At 48.5% G+C, this 24,303-nt stretch overlaps 1 protein-coding gene and 1 long non-coding RNA gene across 2 annotated transcripts in view; one reads left to right on the top strand and one right to left on the bottom strand.

The window, feature by feature from the left end:
* The window catches only part of LOC147113578 (uncharacterized), an 87,405-nt gene that overhangs the window by 23,456 nt on the left and 39,646 nt on the right, over positions 1-24,303 (bottom strand). The window lies entirely within an intron of this gene.
* Positions 1-24,303, top strand: part of hectd2 (HECT domain containing 2) — a 206,144-nt gene that overhangs the window by 145,937 nt on the left and 35,904 nt on the right. Inside the window, exon 20 of the mRNA XM_085994823.1 lies at positions 2,589-2,732. Coding sequence (XP_085850949.1) covers positions 2,589-2,732 — 144 coding nt within the window. The remainder of the gene's footprint in view (positions 1-2,588; positions 2,733-24,303) is intronic.

The raw sequence follows: 24,303 nt of genomic DNA, 5'->3' as shown, positions 1-24,303 counted from the left end.
CATTAGTTGCTCCATGTAGTTGGCCATCCTCTCCATGGAAGAGCCTACAGTCGCCATCACCTGTGACATGGTGATGCTCATGTTGGGGATGGACTCCTCCATTCTCTGAACATTTGCAGACATCGCGCTCGCAAAACCTGTCACAGCCCTCTGCACTTCTTCCTGCACCTCCAGGATCGCCCTCTTTCTGGGCGGCCCCTGAGGCTCAGCATCTGCATGCAGCTGAGCAGAGCTAGGAGTGTCCTGTGCCCTCTGGCGAGGAGTCTCCACTGGTGCCCCAGTCACCATCATCTGCTCTTGCTCACTTGTGAGTTGTGAGACACCAGGTGACAACACTACTCTGTCTCGCGTGGGACCCACCCAGGTGTGCTTATCTGTGATGGTGCTGGGTGCGCTTATGTCTGGTAACGGTGCGCCCTGGAGGCTCCTCTGAGGAGTCGTCTTCCTCTCCCTCTTATTGTGGGCTCTCTTTTCCTGCAAGGAGGGAAAGAAGTGAAGGTTGAGTGAGAGTGATGGAATGAGTGTAAGGAATGGATGGGTTACATCTTTAGAGGGAGGCTACGATGGAGTGTGGTGCCAATACCAAGTGGCCTCCTTGTGTGTTAGTTTGTATGATTGCATTAGGATGAGGGTGATTGTGATGGGTGGCTAGTCAGATGGGGATGTGATCGTGTTGATAGAGAGAGGGATGGGTGGAGGTGCAAGATATGTTGGTGTGAGTAAGGATGTGCAGGAGTAGGGTTGGGAAGGCAGAGTGATGGGGATGTGATGAGAGGCACAGCAGGATGAAGTTGAGTGTGGCTTTGTACTCACATTTCCTGATCTAATGAGATCAATGAAACGTTTGCGGCACTGCACCCAGGTCCTCCTGACCACATGCCTGATGGTGACCTCCTCTGCAATCTCCAACCAGGCTGTTTTGGTCTCATGGGGAGGTCTCTTCTGCCCATTGGAAGGAAAGCAGACCTCCCTGCATGCTCTGACTCCCTCCATTGAAGAACCTGGGTGCAGCCCTCTGCCTCTGCAGTCATTGTCAAAGTGTTTGCAGCACTCAAATGCTGTAGTGCACTGACAGCACTGACGTAAATCGTGCCATTTATGTAGAAATGACTTATGAAATATACTGGGCGGCCTGCTGGTGGCGCTGTCCAGGGAAAGTATAAATACTCGGGCACGGGCCGAGCTTGCTCAGGGACATTTTGTAAACAGGAACTAGTGAAGGATAACTAGACTTCCATGTTGTGAAACAGTCGATTAAAGCCTTGTTTAATACTCTGACCAAGTGCCTAGTAGTTTTCTTACGTCAAGCACTATGTTACATTAACCTTCAAATCTAATGTGGCCATGGCCCCTTTAAAGATCCTGGCTGAAAACGTGTCATGAATTATGTCACCAGACCCACACCATTTAATCGTTCCGGGTAACACGCAGGGCAGGTTTAATAGGCCCTATTAACATAAAGTCATTCTGTGGAGTGGGATGGAGCCAGCAACGGGGTCGTGACCCGCTATGGCCACCGCCCACACCAGACCCGCCCAGGTAAAGAAAATTCTGGCCTAGGTTCCAATCCAACTCAGACAGATGGGATGGAAGTCTCCTCTATCTGGCTGCAAGGTCCTATGTAAAATGATTTTTTGAGCAGTCTCAACTGAGTTGCTACTGGTTATGAGAGCACACAACACAAACTTGGCACTCTCACACAGAGATCACTGTAGAGTTGGTGGGAGAAATGGAAAGTGTTGCACTGCTGCAGTAGAGTTGCTTCTTTTCATTTGTGGGTAAGGCACATTTTTGAAGCAAAAATGGGATGCTAAGCAGGTTTGATTGCACTCATGACAGACTGCTCTTACCCATGTACAGTAACTTTGTCTATAGAACTAGGCACATCTACCTTGTGATTTCCGAGGAAAATTACCTTCACAGGCTCCAATCGACCAGGGGCTCAGTGACAGAGTTATGACATCTGCTGGAATCCAAGCTGCAGACAACTTCCACCACAGCGACAGCATTGTCTGGGGCATTCAAAGTCACCACAGCCCTAAACTTTTATGTCTCAAGCTCATTCCAAACATGTAGAAGCTGAACACGAGAGTTTGCTGTAAATTTGGGCCCAAGGCTTCCATATTAGTCATGTGAGCATTTACAAGATGCTACTAAGCAAAGGATCTCTGTCACAGGCTGCTTCACAGCGGAAGTCCCTGTAATTGCCCAGAGCTCCACAGTGAACTACAGATTCAAAAGGCCCTCGTGTAGGACTGCACAGACGTGGGTAGTGGACTCCTCCAGAGCTGCCGCTAAACCTTGCAGAATGCTTTGGACAGGCGCAAATGACTGCAGTTAACACTTGTGCTCAGATAGCAACTTTTTTATATGGAAGTCTTGCTCTGCACCCTTCTGGCATCAGGTTGGCCCTGGCTCCATATTCAGTCTGCACTTGCACTATAACTGCAGTATCGATGCAAAGCTAAACCACTTCACGCTAATGCTATAGTTGTAGTGTGAATGCATCCTTAGCCTAATAGATTATGAATGTATACTCCCTGTATAAATCATATTGTGTATTTAGTGCTCCCATCTTTCTTTGGTAGGTACTTCTGGGATGTGGTTTTAGGATTCAATCTTGAGCTCCAGAAACAACTTCTACATTTTACTACTGGAAGCGACAGAGTTCCAGTCGGAGGACTTGCTGATCTTAGTTTTAAAATCACGAAGATTGACGTGCCCACTGATTGGTAAGATGCCTTCATTATTGCGATTGCCATTTGTTGCATTCTTACCTACACTTTGGATCTCAGAAAGAACACAATTACTTATGACATTGTTTAGACTATTGGGAAACACAGCTCCTAAAAGACTATAAGGAATGTGAGGCTGACAGTTGAGATGTAGGTCCCTCACTAGTCTACCAAAAGATGACATTATAAAAGATAATTAAGAAAACAGCACCATCTTTGATTTGGAGCCTCAGACAATAGCCACTCAGTGTAATGTGGAGGACAGGAAAGTGGAGTTGAGGTAGAAAATCAGCCATGATCTTATTGAATGGCAGAGCAGGCTCGAAGGGACGAATGGCCTACTCCTGCTCCTATTTCTTATGTTCTAATGTACAGTGCTATCAAATGGCACTTACTCACAAATAACCTGCTCACTGATGCCCAGTTTGGGTTCCGCCAAGACCACTCGGCTCCTGACCTCATTACAGGCTTGGTCCAAACATGGACAAAAGAGCTGAATTCCAGAGATGAGGTGAGAGTGACTGCCCTTCACATCAAGGCAGTATTTGACCGAGTGTGGCATCAAGGAGTCCTAGTAAAACTGAAGCCAATGGGAATCGGGGGGGAAAACGCTCCACTGGCTGGCGTCATACCTAGCACAAAGGAAGATGGTTGTGGTGGTTGAAGGTCAATCATCACAGCCCCAGGACATCGCTGCAGGAGTTGCTCAGGGCAGTGCCCTAGGCCCAACCATCTTCAGCTGCTTCATCAATGACCTTCCCTCCAAAATAAGGTCAGATATGCGAATGTTCGCTGATGACTGCAGTGTTCAGTGCCATTCACTACTCCTCAGATAATGAAGCAGTCCATGCCCGCATGCAACAAGACCTGGACGACGACGTTCAGGCTTGGGCTGATAAGTGGCAGGTAACATTCGCAGCACAGAAGTGCCAGGCAATGACTATCTGCAAGAAGCAAGAGTCTAACCACCTCCCCTTGACATTCAACAGCATTACCATCGCCAAATCCCCCACCATCAACATCCTGGGGGTCACCATTGACCAGAAACTTAACTGGACCAGCCACATAAATACTGTGGCAACAAGAGCAGGTCAGAGGCTAGGTATTCTGTGACGAGTGTCTCACCTCCTGACTCCCTAAAGCCTTTCCACCATCTACAAGGCACAAGTAAGGAGTGTGATGGAATACTCTCCACTTGCCTGGATGAGTGCAGCTCCAACAACACTCAAGAAGCTCGACACCATCCAGGACAAAGCAGCCCAATTGACTGGCACCCCATCCACCACCTTAAACATTCACTCCCTCCACCACCGGCGTACCGTGGCTGCAGTGTGTACCATCTACAAGATGCACTGCAGCAACTCGCCAAGGCTTCTTCGGCACCACCTCCCAAACCCGCAACCTCTTCCACCGAGAAGGACAAGGGCAGCAGGCGCATGGGAACACCACCACCTGAAAGTTCCCCTCCAAGTCACACACCATCCTGACTTAGAAGTATATCACCGATCCTTCATCGCTGGGTCAAAATCCTGGAACTCCCTCCTTAACAGCACTGTGGGAGTAGCTTCATCACACGGACTGCAAGGTTCAAGAAGGCAGCTCAACATCTCCTTCTCAAGGGCAATTAGGGATGGGCAATAAATGCTGGCTTTGCCAGCGATGCCCACATCCCATAAACGATTTTTTTTTAATGCAGAAAACATGCAACATAACACACAAAGCAGTGTAGCATATACACAAAGATGTGATTCCCCTAATTGTTTTTTCCATCTGAAATGGGTAAGGCCCAAAGTGTTCTGAAATGGGCTAACTTCAATGCTGAATGGAGTCAGAATGGTCAAATGCAGTCAAATAAAATACAGCACTTCTCTCTGATCTTCCCAAACAGATAAAACAAGTATTTTAAAGTAGTCACTCATGTTACAATTATAATTGAAATCCTGTCCTCTTACGAACTGCTAAAATTCTAGGGTATTTGTTGAACAAAATAACAAAACACAATGCCTGTAACATTGTATTGGGATTCAGCTTACTTCAGCCTTCGCTCTTGACTTCTGATGTCATCTGAGCTTGTTGATCAAGTTAAAACTTTGTATCTCACTCCTGTGTAGCCATTGCTGTATGATTATCTTCTACTTAAAGTCAAAAGTAGTTATGTTCCATATTGATATGTCAAGGCCATATTTCCAGCTTTTGAATCATTCTATGTTTTTCTATCTGGACGGTTTGCACCTGGGCGGGACCGGGACCGGGACCGATGTCCTAGGGGGAGTGTTTGCTAGTGCTGTTGGGGAGGGTTTAAACTAAAATGGCAGGGGGTTGGAAACCTGTGCAGGGAGACAGAGGAAAGGGAAGCAAGGATAGAAACAAAAGACAGGAAGGAGAAAAGCAAAAGTGGAAGGCAGAGAAATCAAGGGTGTAAATCAAACAGGGCTACAGTAAATAATAATTCTAAAAGGACTAAGAGTGTTAAAAAAACAAGCCTGAAGGCTTTGTGTCTTAATGAGAGGAGCATTCATAATAGGTGGATGAATTAGCTGCGGAAATAGATGTAAACGGATATGATGTAATTGGAATTACGGAGACATGGCTCCAGGGTGACCAATGTTGGGAATTCAACATCCAGGGGTATTCAATATTCAGGGAGGACAGGTAAAAAGGAAAAGGAAGTGGGGTAGCATTGCTGGTTAAAGAGATTAACACAATAGTAAGGAAGGATATTAGCTCTGATGATGTGGAATCAGTATGGGTAGAGCTGAGAAATACCAAGGGGCAGAAAACGTTAGTGGGAGTTGTATACAGACCCCCAAACAATGCTGAGGTTGGGGATGGCATTAAATGGGAAATTAGAGACGCGTACAATAAGGGCACAGCAGTTATCATGGGTGACTTTAATCTATATATAGATTGGGCTAACCAAATTAGTAACAATAATGTGGAGGAGGAATTCCTAGAGTGTATACGGGATGGATTCCTGGACCAATATGTCGAGGAACCAACTAGAGATCAGGCCATCTTAGACTGGGTATTATGTAATGAGAAAGGATTAATTAGCAATGTTGTTGTGCGAGGCCCCTTGGGGAGGAGCGATCATAATATGATAGAATTCTTCATTAAGATGGAGAGTAAAGTAGTTGACTCCAAGACTAGGGTCCTAAATTTAAATAAAGAAAATTACGATGGTATGAGGCGTGAGTTGGCTAGGATGGATTGGGGAATGTTACTTAAAGGGTTGACGGTGGATAGGCAGTGGCAAACATTTAAAGATCGCATGGATGAAGTACAGAATTTGTTCATCCCTGTTTGGCATAAAAATAAAGCAAAAAAGGTGACTCAACTATGGCTAACAGGGGAAATTACGGATAGCATAAGATCCAAGGAGAGGGCATACAAATTGACCAGCAAACCTGAGGATTGGGAGCAGTTTAGGATTCAGCAAAGGAGGATAAACTGATTAATTAAGAGGGGGAAAATAGAATATGAGAGTAAGCTTGCAGGGAACATAAAAACTGACTGTAAAAGCTTCTATAGATATGTGAAGAGAAAAAGATTGGTGAAGTCAAGCATAGGTCCCTTGCAGTCAGAATCAGGGGAATTTATAATGGGGAACAAAGAAATAGCTGACCAATTAAATACATACTTTGGTTCTGTCTTCACAAAGGAGGACACAAATAACCTCCCAGAGATGTTGGGAAACACAGGGTCTAATGAGAGGGAGGAATTGAATGAAATCAGTATTTGTAGGGAAATGGTGTTAGGGAAACTGACGGCATTGAAGGCCGATAAATCCCCAGGGCCTGATAATCTACATTCTAGGGTACTTAAGGAAGTGGCCCTAGAAATAGTAGATGCATTGCTGGTCATCTTCCAAAATTCCATAGACTCTGGAATAGTTCCCATGGATTGCAGGGTAGCTAATGTAAACCCACTATTTAAAAAAGGTGGTAGAGAGAAAATGGGGAATTATAGACTGGTAAGCCTGACATCGGTAGTGGGGGAAATGCTAGAGTCCATTATAAAAGATGTAATAGAAGAGCACTTGGAAAACAGTGACAGGATCGAACAAAGTCAACATGGATTTACAAAAGGTAAATCATGCTTGACTAATCTACTGGAACTTTTTGAGGATGTAACTGGTAGAATAGATAAGGGAGAACCAGTGGATGTGGTGTATTTGGACTTTCAGAAGGCTTTCGATAAGGTCCCACATAAGAGATTGGCGTGCAAAGTTAAAGTACATGTGATTGGGGGTAAGGTACTGACTTGGATAGAGAACTGGTTGGCAGACAGGAAGCAAAGAGTTGGAATAAACGGGTCTTTTTCCGAGTGGCAGGCAGTGACTAGTGGGGTACCGCAGGGATCGGTGCTAGGACCCCAGCTATTCACAATATATATTAATGACCTAGATGAGGGAACTAGATGTAATATCTCCAAGTGTGCAGACGACACAAAGCTGGGTGGGTGTGTGTGCTGTGAGGAGGATGCAGAGAAACTCCAGTATGATTTGGACAGGTTGGGTGATTGGGCAGATGCAGTATAATGTGGATAAACGCAAGGTTATCCACTTTGGTGGCAAAAATAGGAAGACAGATTATTATCTGAATGGCAATAGATTGGGAGAAGGGGAAGTGCAACGAGACCTGGGTGTCCTTGTGCACCAGTCGCTGAAGGTAAGCATTTAGGTGCAGCAGGCAGTTAAGAAGGCAAATGGTATGTTGGCCTTCATAGCGAGAGGATTCGAGTACAGGAGCAAGGATGTCTTGCTGCAGTTGTACAGGGCCTTGGTGAGACCACACCTTGAGTATTGTGTGCAGTTTTGGTCGCCTTATCTGAGGAAGGATGTTCTTGCCATGGAGGGAGTGCAGCGAAGATTCACCAGACTGATACCTGGGATGGCAGGAATGACGTATGAAGAGAGATTGGGTCGATTAGGCTTATATTCGCTAGAGTTTAGAAGAATGACAGGGGATCTCATTGAAACTTATAAAATTCTAACAGGACTAGACAGACTAGATGCAGGAAGGATGTTTCTGATGGCGGGGGAGTCCAGAACCAGGGGTCACAGTCTAAGGATAAGGAGTAAGCCATTTAGGACTGAGATGAGGAGGAATTTCTTCACCCAGAGAGTGGTGAACCTGTGACATTCTCTACCACAGAAGGCAGTTGAGGCCAACTTATTAAATACTAGCTGGGGGTGCCCGGTGGTGCCGAGGCTTTTTTGAGGGCATGTTGTTGTTGGAAGAGAGAGAGGGAGCGACTGGGGGGAAGAGAGAGAGGGAAGGAGAGAGAGAGAGAGAGAGAGGGAAGGAGAGAGAGAGAGGGGGGGGAAAGGAGAGAGAGAGAGAGAGAGAGGGGAAAGGAGAGAGGGAAGGAGAGAGAGAGAGAGGGAAGGAGAGAGAGAGGGAAGGAGAGAGAGAGAGAGAGAGGGAAGGAGAGAGAGAGAGAGGGAAGGAGAGAGAGAGAGAGGGAAGGAGAGAGAGAGAGAGGGAAAGAGAGAGAGAGAGAGGGAAGGAGAGAGAGAGAGAGGGAAGGAGAGAGAGAGAGAGGGAAGGAGAGAGAGAGAGAGGGAAGGAGAGAGAGAGAGAGAGGGAAGGAGAGAGAGGGAAGGAGAGAGAGAGAAGGAGAGAGAGAGAGGGCAGGAAGGAGAGAGAGGGGGAAGGAGAGAGAGAGAGGGAAAGAGAGAGAGAGAGGGGGGAAGGAGAGAGAGGGGGGGAAGGAGAGAGAGAGGGAAGGAGAGAGAGACGGGGTGAGAGAGAGAGAGACTGGGGGTGAGAGAGAGAGAGACTGGGGGAGAGAGAGAGAGAGACTGGGGGGAGAAGAGAAAGAGAGAGAGATTGGGGGGGAAGAGAGAGAGATTGGGAGTGAGAGAGAGGGATTGGGAGTGCGAGAAAGAGAGAGATTGGGAGTGAGAGAGAGAGAGAGATTGGGAGTGTGAGAGAGAGATTGGGAGTGAGAGAGAGAGAGAGAGAGATTGGGAGTGAGAGAGAGAGAGATTGGGAGTGAGAGAGAGAGAGAGAGAGAGATTGGGAGTGAGAGAGAGAGAGATTGGGAGTGTGAGAGAGAGAGAGATTGGGAGTGTGAGAGAGAGAGAGATTGGGAGTGTGAGAGAGAGAGAGATTGGGAGTGTGTGAGAGAGAGAGAGACTGGGAGTGTGAGAGAGAGAGACTGGGAGTGTGGGAGTGTGAGAGAGAGACTGGGAGTGTGAGAGAGAGAGAGATTGGGAGTGAGAGAGCTCACCTGGAGTAATTCAACCTGGCCAGGAGGTGAGCAAGCCACACAGTTCTGACCAGGCACACACCCTGGGGCCCCACAACCCCATGGTACATTTGACCAGCCCCAGCGGAAATATCAGCGAGAAAGCCACACACTCTCCCCCTACCACCTCCAACTCACCAAGAGAAAAGCAGCCTAGCCAGGAAGTGAGTGAGCCCTCCAGCTCCGACCAGACACACACCCTGAGATCCCACAGCCCGGTACAACTAAAGGAGAAATTTAACCAGCTGGAGACACAGCTGGTTAAACTTACAGAGGAGGTCCTTAAACTGAAAACCGACCAAGAAAACAGCATTTCAGCAATAAAACAGGAACAAAAACAAGAGAGGGAGAGACACAGGAGGGATCTGAACTTACTTGAGAAGCAGGTGAAAGAGTTGCAGAAAGACAAAGAGAGACACAGGGGAGAGAGAGCGGTATTAGCCCAGCAGCCAGAGGCTAGAGATAAGACAGTACAGAGCCCGACTGGGCAGCTGTACTCTCACACTGAACAACAGCAGCAGACCCACAATACAGGGGGAGCCACACAGACCGACCAGCACACTGAAGCCCAGTCTGCCCCCACCACTTTGGAACCACAGCCGAGCCGCTCACAAGAGGAATGTACACACCAGACACGACCACCCCAGTCCAACACACGACCTGTGAGCCCAGATGAAAGCCACAAACCAGTAAACACCAACAAGGCTGACATCGTAATACTCATAGACTCAAATGGGAAATACCTATGGGAGAAAAGGCTCTTCCCTAGACGTAAAGTAGAAAAGCTCTGGTGCCCAACAACAGACAGAGCCCTAGAATGGCTGACCAAAACCCAATTAGGCTCCCCCCAACACATAATAATACACACCGGCACAAATGACCTAAGGGCCCAGCAGAAAAGGGTAGCAACATCGCCCGGATCAGTGATTGAGAAGGCAAGCGACACCTTCCCAAACACTAGAATCACTGTTTCCACACTATTGCCGAGAAGAGACTTCAACAACAAAACAATCCACAAGATAAATGCAAGCATAGCAAGAGACTGTGAATTAAAACATAACGTGCACCTGGCCCAACACCCCACCCTCGATGTGGAATGTCTTTACGACCAAGTCCATATCCACAGGAAACGAATGTCGGTCTTTGCGAAGGCCCTGAAGGACGTCGCTTTTAACCGGGTCCACACCCAGATCCCAAAAGGACCCCCCCCCCCCCCGATCACCAAAGACCAACGGGATACAGACCAGGACTACTACAGAGACCACCACCACACCAACCGGGACCAGAGAGGATCCCCACGCACAACAACAATGTCAGACCTGCACCACTCCTGCCTTACAGGGGAACAGGACCACCCCCAGCCAGGCAGAGGGAGAGGTGCTCAGGGCGTACACAATACCACAGGCAGAGACAATCCATTAAGAGACATAATGCAGGCGATCAGCAGCATCTACTCCCGCCTTATGGATCAGAAAAAAATAAGGACTAGTTGTTAGAAAGAGTTGTAACCAATTATCCTCAGCATTTATAGACAATTGAAATGTTCTTTTTTCCCCATTTAGACATGACAAACACATATCACTATTTATCATATTTTAACCCATCACAGTAAAAGATGAATTTTAGCATGAAATCCTTATATACCTCAACCCGGTATATCCAATGTCTACGCTCTTCTATGCTTGGCATGAACAGTGGGACCCCAGAGTTCCTAGATGAGATTAAAGATCTAGATATCTTTTTACAGGAAACCTGGTGTAGAGGAGAAGGGCACACTGGCTGTCCCATTGGGTACACAGAGCTGGTGGTCCCCTCCAATAAATTGCCAGGAGTAACCCAGGGCAGAGAATCTGGAGGCATACTGATTTGGATTAAAGCAGAGCTTAGGAATTACATTAAATTTATAAAAAAGGGCGAAAACCACTTATGGCTCAAACTTAAGAGGGGCATCATCTCTAGCATGAAAGATGTTTTCATTTGCACACTCTTTATATCCCCCCGACAGAATCCCCGTACTTCAAAGAGGACACCTTCTCCAACATAGAGAAGGAGATTATCCAATTCCAGGCCCAGGGAAATGTGTTGATCTGTGGTGACCTCAACTCAAGAACTGGCGAAGAACCAGACTTCACCAATAATCAGGGGAATAATTACATATTTGGGAATAACCACTTTGATCTCCCTTCCCATCCACACAGGCATAACTGCGACAAACAGACAAATGCTCACGGAAAACAGCTCCTGCAACTCTGTCGAAGCCTGGGTCTGTACATTGTCAATGGTAGGTTATTGGGAGACTTCCTAGGAAGATCCACCTATTGCTCACCTCTTGGCTTCAGCACCGTAGACTATATGATTACGGATCTGGACCCATCCTCTTTCAGAGCATTCACAGTCAAACCACAAACAACACTGTCAGATCACAGTCAAATTACTGCATATCTTAAAAGGACAGAAACAACCAACACAGAAACACAACCCAGTAAGCTGTACAACATTAAAAAATCTTACAGATGGGCCAAAAACAGCACGGAAAAATACCAGAAAGCAATTAGCAATCAATCAACTCAAGCTCTCTTGGACACCTTTCTGGAAAATACATACACACACAATAAAGAAGGCGTAAACCGGGCAGTGAATAACCTAAATAATATTTTTGATAATTTGGCATCAATGTCAAACTTGAAAGTTCGCAAGAACAAACCCAAAACAAAAAACTACGAAAAATGGTTTGACTCCGATTGCCAGAACATGAGGAAAAAACTCAGAAAAATATCAAACCAAAAACACAGACAACCAGAAAAAGAGGAATTACGCCTTACTTTATTGTCAGGCACTAACACAATACAAAAACACACTCAGAACCAAGAAAGAGCAGTATATTAAGAATACACTCATCTCCATTGAGGAATCCATTAATTCCAATTGTTTCTGGGACAACTGGAATACATTACACAAAAAACAGCACGATGAATTGGCCATTCAAAACGGAGACACATGGGAAAACCATTTTGAAAAATTATACCAGAAAAACACACTGGCCTAGAAATTCAGTTGCGTGCGCCAGCCGTTAGCGCCTTAGGAGGAGTAGATCTCGAGCGCTAGGCACTTAGCGGCCGGGCGCAGGGCGATCTGCGCCTACGCCCAACTTCAGTAGACATTTAGCGCCGGCGCAAAGTGTTTGCGCGCGCTCAGCTGCGCGCGCAGCTTATGACGTCATTTCGTCGTGCAACGCCCTTTGTGCGCCCCAAACCGGAACTTCAGTCACGCCCGCCCAATGTGGGCGTGGCGGTGCTAAGAACTGTGAAGTGGAACGCAGCAGAGGCCCTGCGGGCCTCGGGGAGCGCTAATTAAAGGGCACTTACACTGAACTATAAAGGCCAGCCATTTTGCTGCAATGACTTTTGTGCAACGGATTTCTGGACAGAGACCAAGGAAGAGACCTTACTGATTTGGCCCAACATAGGAGAGGTATTTTTGGCTTCTGGCCAGAGCTTGGAAATTTGCCTCATTGTGATTTCATTGTTTGCAAGTATATTATGGGGGCTGCATGGGGTTCCAACCCTCAGTTCCAGCATTATGTGCGAAGGGCTCACAGACGCTGTGTGAGAGGGGCAGCCATGCCTAGACGCAGAGGGGGCATCAGGCGTCGGCAACGTAGGCCTTACCCACTCAGGGAATACCGCCAGCAGGTGTCCTATCTCACCATGACTGCCGCGCAGTGTGTTAAGAGGCTGCGCTTCAGAAGGGAGGTGGTTGCAGAGATCTGCCAGCTGCTTCACAGAGATCTGCGTCCACAGCTGATGTGCAGGACGTCTGTCGGTGGAAGTGAAGGTCACGGTGGCTCTGAACTTTTATGCAAGCGGCTCCTTCCAAGCCGCTGCTGGGGACATAGCTAACATATCCCAGTTCGCCGTGCATTGCTGCATCCGGCAGGTCACCGATGCCCTTTTCACAAGGAGACACCAATTCACCTCCTTCCCCATGACCCTGGAGAGGCAGGAGCAGCGTGCAGTCGGATTTGCGAGGATCGCGGACTTCCCCATGGTGCAGGGCGCCATTGACTGCACGCATGTGGCTTTGCGGGCACCTATCGACAATGCCGAGGATTACCGCAACCGGAAGGGCTACCATTCCCTCAATGTACAGCTGGCGTGTGACAACAGGCAGCGCATCCTAGCTGTCAATGCCCGCTTTCCAGGCAGCAGCCACGATGCATTTATCCTGCGCCAGACTACTGTGGCTGACATGTTCCAGGCACAGCCTCCCCCAAGAGGATGGCTTATCGGGGACAAAGGCTATCCTTTGTGTACATGGCTCATGACCCCGCTCCGCGCGCCCAGGACCCCTGCTGAGGAGGCATACAACGAAAGCCATCAAGCCACAAGGAACATCATAGAGCAAACGATTGGCGTCCTCAAGCAATGGTTCCGCTGCCTGGATCGCTCCGGCCGATCTCTGCAGTATTCGCCGGATAGAGTCTCCCAGTTCGTCGTCGTTTGCTGCATGCTGCACAACCTGGCTATCCGCAGGACTCAGGCACTGCCACCTCACGTTGGACCACCATCTCAGGAGGAGGAGCAGGAGGACCATGATGAGGAGGAGGAGGAGGAGGAGTACCAGCCCAGGAGGGAGCCACAAGGTCCAAGGGCCGTCCGTCGGCGGCTTATTGAACGACACTTCTAGGCCCCCTGTCAGGGAATGGCTTGTGGCAATGAAGGGACAGGAATGCAGCCGTTCCGCAAGCCCTCAGCCGGTTAACGCAACAACCACTTCAAACATCAAACATGGACAAGCTGAATAAAGAAAAAGCTTTATTGAACAAACTCAGGGCCCTTCCCACATGAAACCCAAAAACAGACAACACCCCCAAAAAACAGTCAAACACATGACTCACTCCCACAACCTGGGGAGGAATAACAAAACTTTCCCATCCAAATGGCCTTCATCCTCGGCCTTACCAAAACAACCCCCCCCCCCCCCAATAGACAACACAACCACCCCCATATAAAAAAACATTTGGCAACACACTCTACTTTGTGTGCCGAGAGGGCGAGTCCTTGTCCAGCCTTTTCCGGCCCCTGGCCGACCTGCTGCTCCGCCTCAACCTGGGCCCTGTGGGTGCTGCAAGGCTGGGGGAAGGCTCCTGAGGGGCACATTGCGTGACGGCAGATGCCCTTGGGGGTCGGCCTACACGAGCTCTGGCCCTCGAGGGGCCGGCTGCTGACTGCTGCAGCTGTGGCTGGGCAGCATCAGTCTCTCCAGCAGCTCGTGGCAGCTTCGCTGGGGGAGTGGCAGTGGCGGCTGCAGCAATGGGGGCAAGCTGGCTGATGCCAGGCGCTCGCTGCTCACCTGAGACACTGGCACTTGGCCAGGCTGGCACTGCAGCAAGCGCAGCAATCTGCTGAAGGCCAGACCGCTGTGCTGCTGCAGCGCGGCGGGTGCCCTGGCGATGCCTGCCTGACACAGCGAGTGTGGCAGCAGTGAGTGCCCGTACTGCCCTGGTCTGTGCCCGCATCAGACCAGCCAGTGACTGCACGGCACCACTGATCAACTGGCCACTCGCTGCCTGTGCTGCCCTGAAGTCGTCCCGACTCGCGTCCTGTGCTGCCCTGAATTCGGCCCGACTCGCGTCCTGTGCTGCCCTCAATTCGGCCCGACTCACGTCCTGTGCTGCCCCGAATTGTTCGAGACCCCTGGCCTGTGCTGCCCCGAGTTGTTCGAAACCCCTGGCCTGTGAGGCCCCGAAATCGGACACACTATGAGCCAGGGACTCGATGGCCTCAGGCAACCGTGCCACAACCCCCATGAACTCGGTGTGCCGGCGATCCGAGTCCGCGGACATTTGATCGAGGAGGCGCACCTCCTGGGCGAGGACCGTCTCCGGACTGGAGGCCGGACTCTCCCTCTGGGGAGAAGGCCACCGAGCTGGCCGACCCTTCCCGCGTGGCTGGACGCCACTGGGCCCAGCAACTACACTCCCCTGCAACACTTCCCCCCCTCTGGGGAGAAGGCAGCCGAGCTGCCTGACCCTTCCCGCGTGGCTGGACGCCACTGGGCACAGGAGCTACACTCCCCTGCAACACTTCCCCCCTCTGGGGAGAAGGCAGCCGAGCTGCCCGACCCTTCCCACGTGGCTGGACGCCACTGGGCACAGGAGCTACACTCCCCTGCAACACTTCCCCCCTCTGGGGAGAAGGCAGCCGAGCTGCCCGACCCTTCCCACGTGGCTCGACGCCACTGGGCACAGGAGCTACACCCCCCTGCAACACTTCCCCCTGGCTCTCCTCCAGGGAAGACGTGTCCCCTCCATTGCCATCCCCTGGCGCGGATGAGGGTTCCCCCGATGGGCCGCCTTCCTCTTGCTCCTCCTCGTCCTCCTCTTCCGAGGGACTGTCACTGGCAGCTTCAGGGACCTCCTCCTCACCAGCTGAAAGCAGGAAGGCACAAGAGTAGCTTTAGAGTGAGGACAGGGCGTCAGCGAGGGAGGCATGAGTGGTGGCATTCAGCGCATTGGTCGGACAGTGGCAAAGGATGTAGATCTGAAGCGCAAGGGGAACGAGAGAGGTCCAAAAGGTCATGTCCTTACCATTGGGGCCCAGCACAGGGTCGACATCTCCACATGCAACGGGGCCAATCAGCCGGCCACCCATGAGTCGACCCACGCGCTCCTCCAGGTCACTGAGCTGCTGGAACTGGGGACGGCCTCCCCCGGTGACAGTCCGGCTCCTCAGATTCTGGGCCAGCTTGGCCTGCAAGAGAAAGGACGGCCTCTAAGTACAGTGTGGTGCCCTGTTGTTGTGTGCACTGCCTCCCATGGTCGAATAGCTTGGCCAGTGTGGTGCCCTGTTGTTGTGTGCACTGCCTCCCATGGTCGAATAGCTTGGCCAGTGTGGTGCCCTGTTGCTGTATGCACTGCCTCCCATGGTCGAATAGCTTGGCCAGTGTGTAAAGTGCAGAAAGTGCAATTGCTGTTCATGCCAGTGCCATAGCTGCTGGATGAGGGCTGGCCATTAGGGCTTTGAGGTCCCTTTGCCCATAATGTGAGGTGCACATGCAAGGATGAGGAGGACACTGGAAAGGGTACTCACCCTGACAATCCGAGTGAGGTCGTTAAACTTTTTCCGGCATTGGACACCAGTCCTGGGGACATCGCAGGTGGCTGTGACCCTCTGGGCGATATCCCTCCAGGCTCTCCTGTACACCCTGGTGGCAGGCTTCTTGCCACTGTCCGGGAACAAGATATGGCGTCTCCTCTCCAAAGCCCTAACCAGCACCTTTAAATCATGGGCAGAGAAGCGTTGCGCTCGCTCACGGGCCCTCTGCATCCTTCCTGGCGCTATTTCTCTCCAGCAGCAGTGTTTAGGCCTAGCTGGAGGGCTGCAGTATCCAGGGCGTGGCAGCAGACCAAGTCGACCCTTCCCCCTTTAAGAGCTGGCCGGCGCCAGGGTGTCTGCTGTCAATCAAGAAATGACCGCACCTGCGCTGCGCCCGGCCTCGGCGGTATCAATCTGCACCGCCGGCTTAGCGCCTAAAGATAGCCGTGCATCGCCAGTTTTAGCGCTCGAGCAAACTCCTTGGCCAAAGCTACTGAATATCGGCAAAGTGGCCTCCACTTTGCGCCAGGCGCAAACTTTAGCAGCCGCCCGACTTTACCGCCCCAAAAGTGGCTATACTGAATTTCTAGGCCACTAAGCCCAGAGCAATACCAAATATGCGAAAAACTGGAAAAGCTCGAATTTGCCATAAAAGATAACCAAAACCCGATAGACCCCATAATATCTGAAAAAGAGCTATTTGAAAAACTCAAGGACCTGCGACCAGGAAAAGCTTGCGGGGCAGACGGCATCCTAAGCAAGATGATTAAACACACGGACGATAAAATGAAATTGGCTATACTGAAACTCTTCAACTTGGTTGTGAGTGTCGGTTACTTCCCTGATATCTGGAACAAAGGACTCATAACGCCCATATACAAAAGTGGAGACAAAGTTGACCCAAATAACTATCGAGGCATCTGTGTAAACAGTAACCTGGGGAAGGTTTTCTGTAGTATCATAAACAAAAGACTTATAAACTTCCTTGAGGAGCACAATGTCACAAATTGGATTCCTACCAAACTATAGAACATCAGATCATATCTTCACCCTACAGACCCTAATTGACAAACATGTTCATCAAAACAAAAGCAAAATTTTTGCCTGCTTTATACATTTCCAGAAGGCTTTCGATTCCATCTGGCACGACGGTCTATTCTTGAAACTTATTGAAAGTGGTGTAGGGGGAAAAACATATGATGTAATTAAATCAATGTATACAAACAATAAATGTGCAGTTCAAATTGGAGACAAACAAACAAAATACTTCCCACAGGGGCGTGGTGTGACGCAGGGCTCGCCCATCTCACCGACACTCTTTAATATTTACATAAATGAATTGGCAAAACTACTTGAACAATCTACAGCAGCTGGCCTCACCCTATATGAATCCAAGGTTAAATTCCTCCTCTATGCAGATGACCTGGTTCTGCTGTCACCAACTAAGGAGGGTCTACAGCAGAACCTGGATCTGCTAGAGTCATTCTGTCAGACCTGGGCCCTGACAATAAACCCCCAAAAAACCAAAGTCCTTGTGTTCCAGCAAAGATCCAGACATCAGGGACCCAGAATAAATTTCACACTAGGAACAACTAAAATTGAACAAACCACTAACTACACATACTTGGGCTTAAAAATCAGCTCTACGGGAAATTTTCATCTGGCTGTGAATGAACTGAAAGAGAAAGCTAGAAGGGCTTTCTATGCCATTAAAAAATCAATCCAAATAGAAATCCCAATTAGCATTTGGCTCAAAATTTTTAAATCAGTAATTGAACCAATTGCACTCTATGGCAGTGAAGTGTGGGGACTGCTAACACAACAAGAATTTGCAAAATGGGACAAACACCCAATTGAGATCCTACATGCAGAATTCTGTAAAAGTATCCTCCGGACTCAAAGGAAAACCGTAAACAATGCATGCAGGGCAGAACTAGGCCAATTTCCACGAATAATTACTATCCAAAAAAGAGCCACCAAATTTTGGAAACACCTAAAAATGAGCAACCCCCACTGCTATCATTACGAAGCCTTGAAATGCCAAGAGAGGACCATAAAGAAGAATACCCTCAGTCAACTAGTCCTGGGACTCAGTGAAGTAACTACTAACACTACTAACAATAACCAGCCCCAGGACAGTGACATCGTAGCACAGAGAATTCAACCCAACACAATTGTCACTAAGCAAAAGGAAAAATACCTGTCATATTGGGCAGAAACAACAAAAACCCAAAACAAACTCAATTGCTACTTGGCCCTAAACAGACAATACAACATGGCCGAATACCTGACCATGGTAAAGGATAGCAAACTGAGAAAGACTTAGTGAACATAGCCTGGCCATCGAAAAAGGCAGACACAGACAGACCCGGCTGCCAAGAGAGGACAGGATATGCTCTCACTGCAGTCAGGGAGTGGTGGAGACAGAGAGACACTTCCTCACAGCTTGTGGAAAATATCAGGGCATCAGGGAGAATTTCTACCAAAAATTCACAAAAATATGCCCTGAATTCAGAAATTTGAATGACGACCAAAAACTCCCATACCTACTAGGGGAAGAGAGAAATTGTGTAACCTTAGCGGCACACTATGTTACAGCTTGCCATAAACAGAGGGACAACCAGTAAACCTAAGAAAAGAGTATATACAAATTATACGAATGTATATTTATACACTCGGGGATATATCTGTTTATACACTGTATGAATAGATCTGCGTTTATGTGTTCAACCATAAATGTTTTTCGATGCTTTGGCAACATAAGATGTACCTTATCATGCCAATAAAGTGATTTGAATTGAATTGAATTGAATTGAATTGAGAGAGAGAGAGAGAGAGAGACTGGGAGTGTGAGAGAGAGAGAGATTGGGAGTGTGAGAGAGAGAGAGATTGGGAGTGTGAGAGAGAGAGACTGGGAGTGTGAGAGAGGGAGAGATTGGGAGTGTGAGAGAGGGAGAGATTGGGAGTGAGAGAGAGAGAGATTGGGAGTGTGAGAGAGAGAGAGATTGGGAGTGTGAGAGAGAGAGATTGGGAGTGTGAGAGAGAGAGATTGGGAGTGAGAGAGAGAGAGATTGGGAGTGTGAGAGAGAGAGAGATTGGGAGTGTGAGAGAGAGAGACTGGGAGTGTGAGAGAGAGAGACTGGGAGTGTGAGAGAGAGAGACTGGGAGTGTGAGAGAGAGAGACTGGGAGTGAGAGAGAGAGAGACTGGGAGTGTGAGAGAGAGAGACTGGGAGTGTGAGAGAGAGAGACTGGGAGTGTGAGAGAGAGAGATTGGGAGTGTGAGAGAGAGAGACTGGGAGTGTGAGAGAGAGAGAGACTGGGAGTGTGAGAGAGAGAGAGACTGGGACTGAGAGAGAGAGAGACTGGGAGTGTGAGAGAGAGAGAGAGACTGGGAGTGTGAGAGAGAGAGAGACTGGGAGTGTGAGAGAGAGAGACTGGGAGTGTGAGAGAGAGAGACTGGGAGTGTGAGAGAGAGAGACTGGGAGTGTGAGAGAGAGAGAGACTGGGAGTGTGAGAGAGAGAGAGACTGGGAGTGTGAGAGAGAGAGATGGAGTGTGAGAGAGAGAGATTGGTAGTGTGAGAAAGAGTGGGAGTGTGTGTGAGAGAGAGAGAGTGGGAGTGTGTGTGAGAGAGAGAGAGTGGGAGTGTGTGTGAGAGAGAGAGAGAGACTGGGAGTGTGTGAGAGAGAGAGAGAGACTGGGAGTGTGTGAGAGAGAGACTGGGAGTGTGTGAGAGAGAGATTGGGAGTGTGTGAGAGAGAGATTGGGAGTGTGTGAGAGAGAGAGAGACTGGGAGTGTGAGAGAGAGAGAGACTGGGAGTGTGAGAGAGAGAGAGACTGGGAGTGTGAGAGAGAGAGAGACTGGGAGTGTGAGAGAGAGAGAGACTGGGAGTGTGAGACAGAGAGAGATTGGGAGTGAGAGAGAGAGTGATTGGGAGTGTGAGAGAGAGAGTGATTGGGAGTGTGAGAGAGAGAGAGATTGGGAGTGTGAGAGAGAGAGAGATTGGGAGTGTGAGAGAGAGATTGGGAGTGTGAGAGAGAGATTGGGAGTGTGTGAGAGAGATTGGGAGTGTGAGAGAGAGATTGGGAGTGTGAGAGAGAGATTGGGAGTGTGAGAGAGAGATTGGGAGTGTGAGAGAGAGAGAGATTGGTAGTGTGAGAAAGAGTGGGAGTGTGTGAGAGAGAGAGAGTGGGAGTGTGTGTGAGAGAGAGAGAGACTGGGAGTGTGTGAGAGAGAGAGAGACTGGGAGTGTGTGAGAGAGAGAGAGATTGGGAGTGTGAGAGAGAGAGATTGGGAGTGTGAGAGAGAGATTGGGAGTGTGAGAGAGAGAGAGATTGGGAGTGTGAGAGAGAGAGATTGGGAGTGTGAGAGAGAGAGAGATTGGGAGTGTGAGAGAGAGAGAGATTGGGAGTGTGAGAGAGAGAGAGATTGGGAGTGTCAGAGAGAGAGAGATTGGGAGTGTGAGAGAGAGAGAGATTGGGAGTGTGAGAGAGGGAGAGATTGGGAGTGTGAGAGAGAGAGATACTGGGAGTGTGAGAGAGAGAGAGAAACCAAAAACACAGACATCCAGAAAACGAGGAATTACGCCTTATTTATTGTCAGACACTAACACAATACAGAAACACACTCAGAACCAAAAAAGAGCAATATATTAAGAATACACTCAGCTCCATGGAGGAATCCACTGATTCCAATTGTTTCTGGGACAACTTGAATACACTACACAAAAAACAACACGACGATTTGGCCATTCAAAATGGGGACACATGGGTAAACCACTTTGAAAAATTATACCAGAAAAACACACTAAGACCACAGCAACACCAAATATGCAAAAAACTGGAAAAGCTAGAAATGGCCATAAAAGATAACCAAAACCCGCTGGACGCCATAATAACAGAAAAAGAACTTTCTTGAAAAGCTCAAGGACCTGCGACCAGGAAAAGCTTGCGGGACAGACGGCATACTAAACGAGATGATTAAACACACAGACGACAAAATGAAACTGGCTATCCTAAAACTCTTCAACTTGGTTCTGAGTGTCGGTTATTTCCCTGATATCTGGAACAAAGGACTCATAACGCCCAAATACAAAAGTGGGGACAAAATCGACCCAAACAACTATCGAGGCATCTGTGTAAACAGTAACCTGGGGAAGGTATTCTGTAGCATCATAAACAAAAGACTTATAAACTTCCTTGAGGAGCACAATGTCTTGAGTAAAAGCCAAATTGGATTCCTGCCAAACGATACAACATCCGATCATATCTTCACCCTACAGACCCTAATTGACAAACACGTTCACCATAACAAAAGCAAAATCTACGCATGCTTTGTAGATTTCCAGAAGGCTTTCGACTCCATCTGGCATGACGGTTTATTCCTGAAACTTATCGAAAGCGGGGTAGGAGGGAAAACATATGATGTAATTAAATCAATGTATACAAACAACAAATGTGCAGTTAAAATTGGAGACAAACAAACAAAATACTTCCCACAGGGGCGGGGGGTGACGCAGGGCTCGCCAATCTCACCGACACTCTTTAATATTTACATAAATGGATTGGCAAAACTACTTGAACAATCTACAGCACCCGGCCTCACCCTATATGAATCCAAGGTTAAATTCCTCCTCTATGCAGACGACCTGGTTCTGCTGTCACCAACTAAGGAGGGTCTACAGCAGAACCTGGACCTGCTGGAGTCATACTGCCAGACTTGGGCCCTGACAATGAATCCCCAAAAAACCAAAGTCCTTGTGTTCCAGCAAAGATCCAAACATCAGGGACCCAAAATAAATTTCACAGTAGGAACAACCAAAATTGAACAAACCACTAACTACACATACTTGGGCTTAAAAATCAGTTCTACGGGAAACTTCAAACTGGCTGTGAATGAACTGAAAGAGAAAGCAAGAAGGGCTTTCTATGCCATCAAAAAACCAATCCAAATAGAAATCCCAATTAGCATTTGGCTCAAAATTTTCAAATCAGTAATTGAACCAATTGCGCTCTATGGCAGTGAGGTATGGGGACCGCTAACACAACAAGAATTTGCAAAATGGGACAAACACCCAATTGAGATCCTACATGCAGAATTCTGTAAAAGTATCCTCCGGACACAAATGAAAACCGTAAACAATGCATGCAGGGCGGAACTAGGCCAATATCCATTAATAATCACTATCCAAAAAAGAGCCACCAAATTTTGGAATCACCTACAAATGAGCAACCCCCAATGCTATCACTACGACGCCCTGAAATGCCAAGAGCTGTCCATAAAGAAGAATACCCTCAGTCAACTAGCCCTGGGACTCAGTGAAGTAACTACTAACAATACTAACAATAACCAGCCCCAGGACAGTGACAGGGTAACACAAAGAATTCGACCCAACACAATCGTCGCTAAGCAAAAGGAAAAATATCTGACATATTGGGCAGAAACAACAAAAACCCAAAGCAAACTCAATTGCTACTTGGCCCTAAACAGACAATACAACATAGCTGATTACCTGACCATGGTAAAGGATAACAAACTGAGAAGAACCTTGACAAGGTACAGACTTAGCGAACATAGCCTAGCGATCGAAAAAGGCAGACACAGGCAGACCAGGCTGCCAAGAGAAGACAGGATATGCTCTCACTGCAGTCAGGGAGTAGTGGAGACAGAGATGCACTTCCTCACAGCCTGTGGAAAATATCATGGCGTCAGGGAGAATTTCTACCAAAAATTCTCACAAATATGCCCTGAATTCAGAAATCTGAATGACAACCAAAAACTCCCATTCCTACTGGGGGAGGAGAGAAGCTGTGTAACACTGGCGGCACACTATGTTACAGCTTGCCATGAACAGAGGGACAACCAGTAAACTAAGAAAAGAGTATATATAAACAATGCGAATGTATATTTATACACTCAGGGATATACCTGTTTATACGCTGTATGAATAGAACTGCGTTTATGTGTTCAACCATAAATGTATTTTGAAGCTTTGGCAACATAAGATGTACCTTATCATGCCAATAAAGCGATTTGAATTTGAATTTGAATTGAGAGAGAGAGAGAGACGGAGTGTGAGCGAGAAACTGGGAGTGTGAGAGAGAGAGAGATTGGTAGTGTGAGAAAGAGTGGGAGTGTGTGTGAGAGAGAGAGAGAGTGGGAGTGTGTGTGAGAGAGAGAGAGAGAGTGGGAGTGTGTGTGAGAGAGAGAAGAGTGGGAGTGTGTGAGAGAGAGAGAGAGACTGGGAGTGTGTGAGTGAGAGAGAGACTGGGAGTGTGTGAGAGAGAGAGAGATTGGGAGTGTGAGAGAGAGAGAGATTGGGAGTGTGAGAGAGAGAGAGAGATTGGGAGTGTGAGAGAGAGAGAGAGATTGGGAGTGTGAGAGTGAGAGAGAGATTGGGAGTGTGAGAGAGAGAGAGAGATTGGGAGTGTGAGAGAGAGAGAGAGATTGGGAGTGTGAGAGAGAGAGAGACTGGGAGTGTGAGAGAGGGAGAGACTGGGAGTGTGAGAGAGAGAGACTGGGAGTGTGAGAGAGAGAGAGACTGGGAGTGTGAGAGAGAGAGAGACTGGGAGTGTGAGACAGAGAGAAATTGGGAGTGTGAGAGAGAGAGATTGGTAGTGTGAGAGAGAGAGAGATTGGTAGTGTGAGAAAGAGTGGGAGTGTGTGAGAGAGAGAGCGAGTGGGAGTGTGTGAGAGAGAGAGAGAGACTGGGAGTGTGTGAGAGAGAGAGAGACTGGGAGTGTGTGAGAGAGAGAGACTGGGAGTGTGTGAGAGAGAGAGAGACTGGGAGTGTGTGAGAGAGAGACTGAGAGTGAGAGAGAGATTGGGAGTGTGAGAGAGAGAGAGAGATTGGGAGTGTGAGAGAGAGAGAGATTGAGAGTGTGAGAGAGAGAGATTGGGAGTGTGAGAGAGAGAGATTGGGAGTGTGAGAGAGAGAGATTGGGAGTGTGAGAGAGGGAGAGACTGGGAGTGTGAGAGAGGGAGAGACTGGGAGTGTGAGAGAGAGAGAGCGACTGGGAGTGTGAGAGAGAGAGAGACGGAGTGTGAGCGAGAAACTGGGAGTGTGAGAGAGAGAGATTGGTAGTGTGAGAGAGAGAGAGATTGGTAGCGTGAGAAAGAGTGGGAGTGTGTGTGAGAGAGAGAGAGAGTGGGAGTGTGTGTGAGAGAGAGATAGTGGGAGTGTGTGTCAGAGAGAGAGAGAGTGGGAGTGTGTGTC

This window comes from Somniosus microcephalus, chromosome 8 (genome assembly GCF_052327205.1).
Source record: "Somniosus microcephalus isolate GS21.2 chromosome 8, FLI_Smic_1.0, whole genome shotgun sequence".
Lineage (NCBI taxonomy): Eukaryota > Metazoa > Chordata > Chondrichthyes > Squaliformes > Somniosidae > Somniosus > Somniosus microcephalus.
This window is presented reverse-complemented; position numbering and strand designations above follow the sequence as displayed.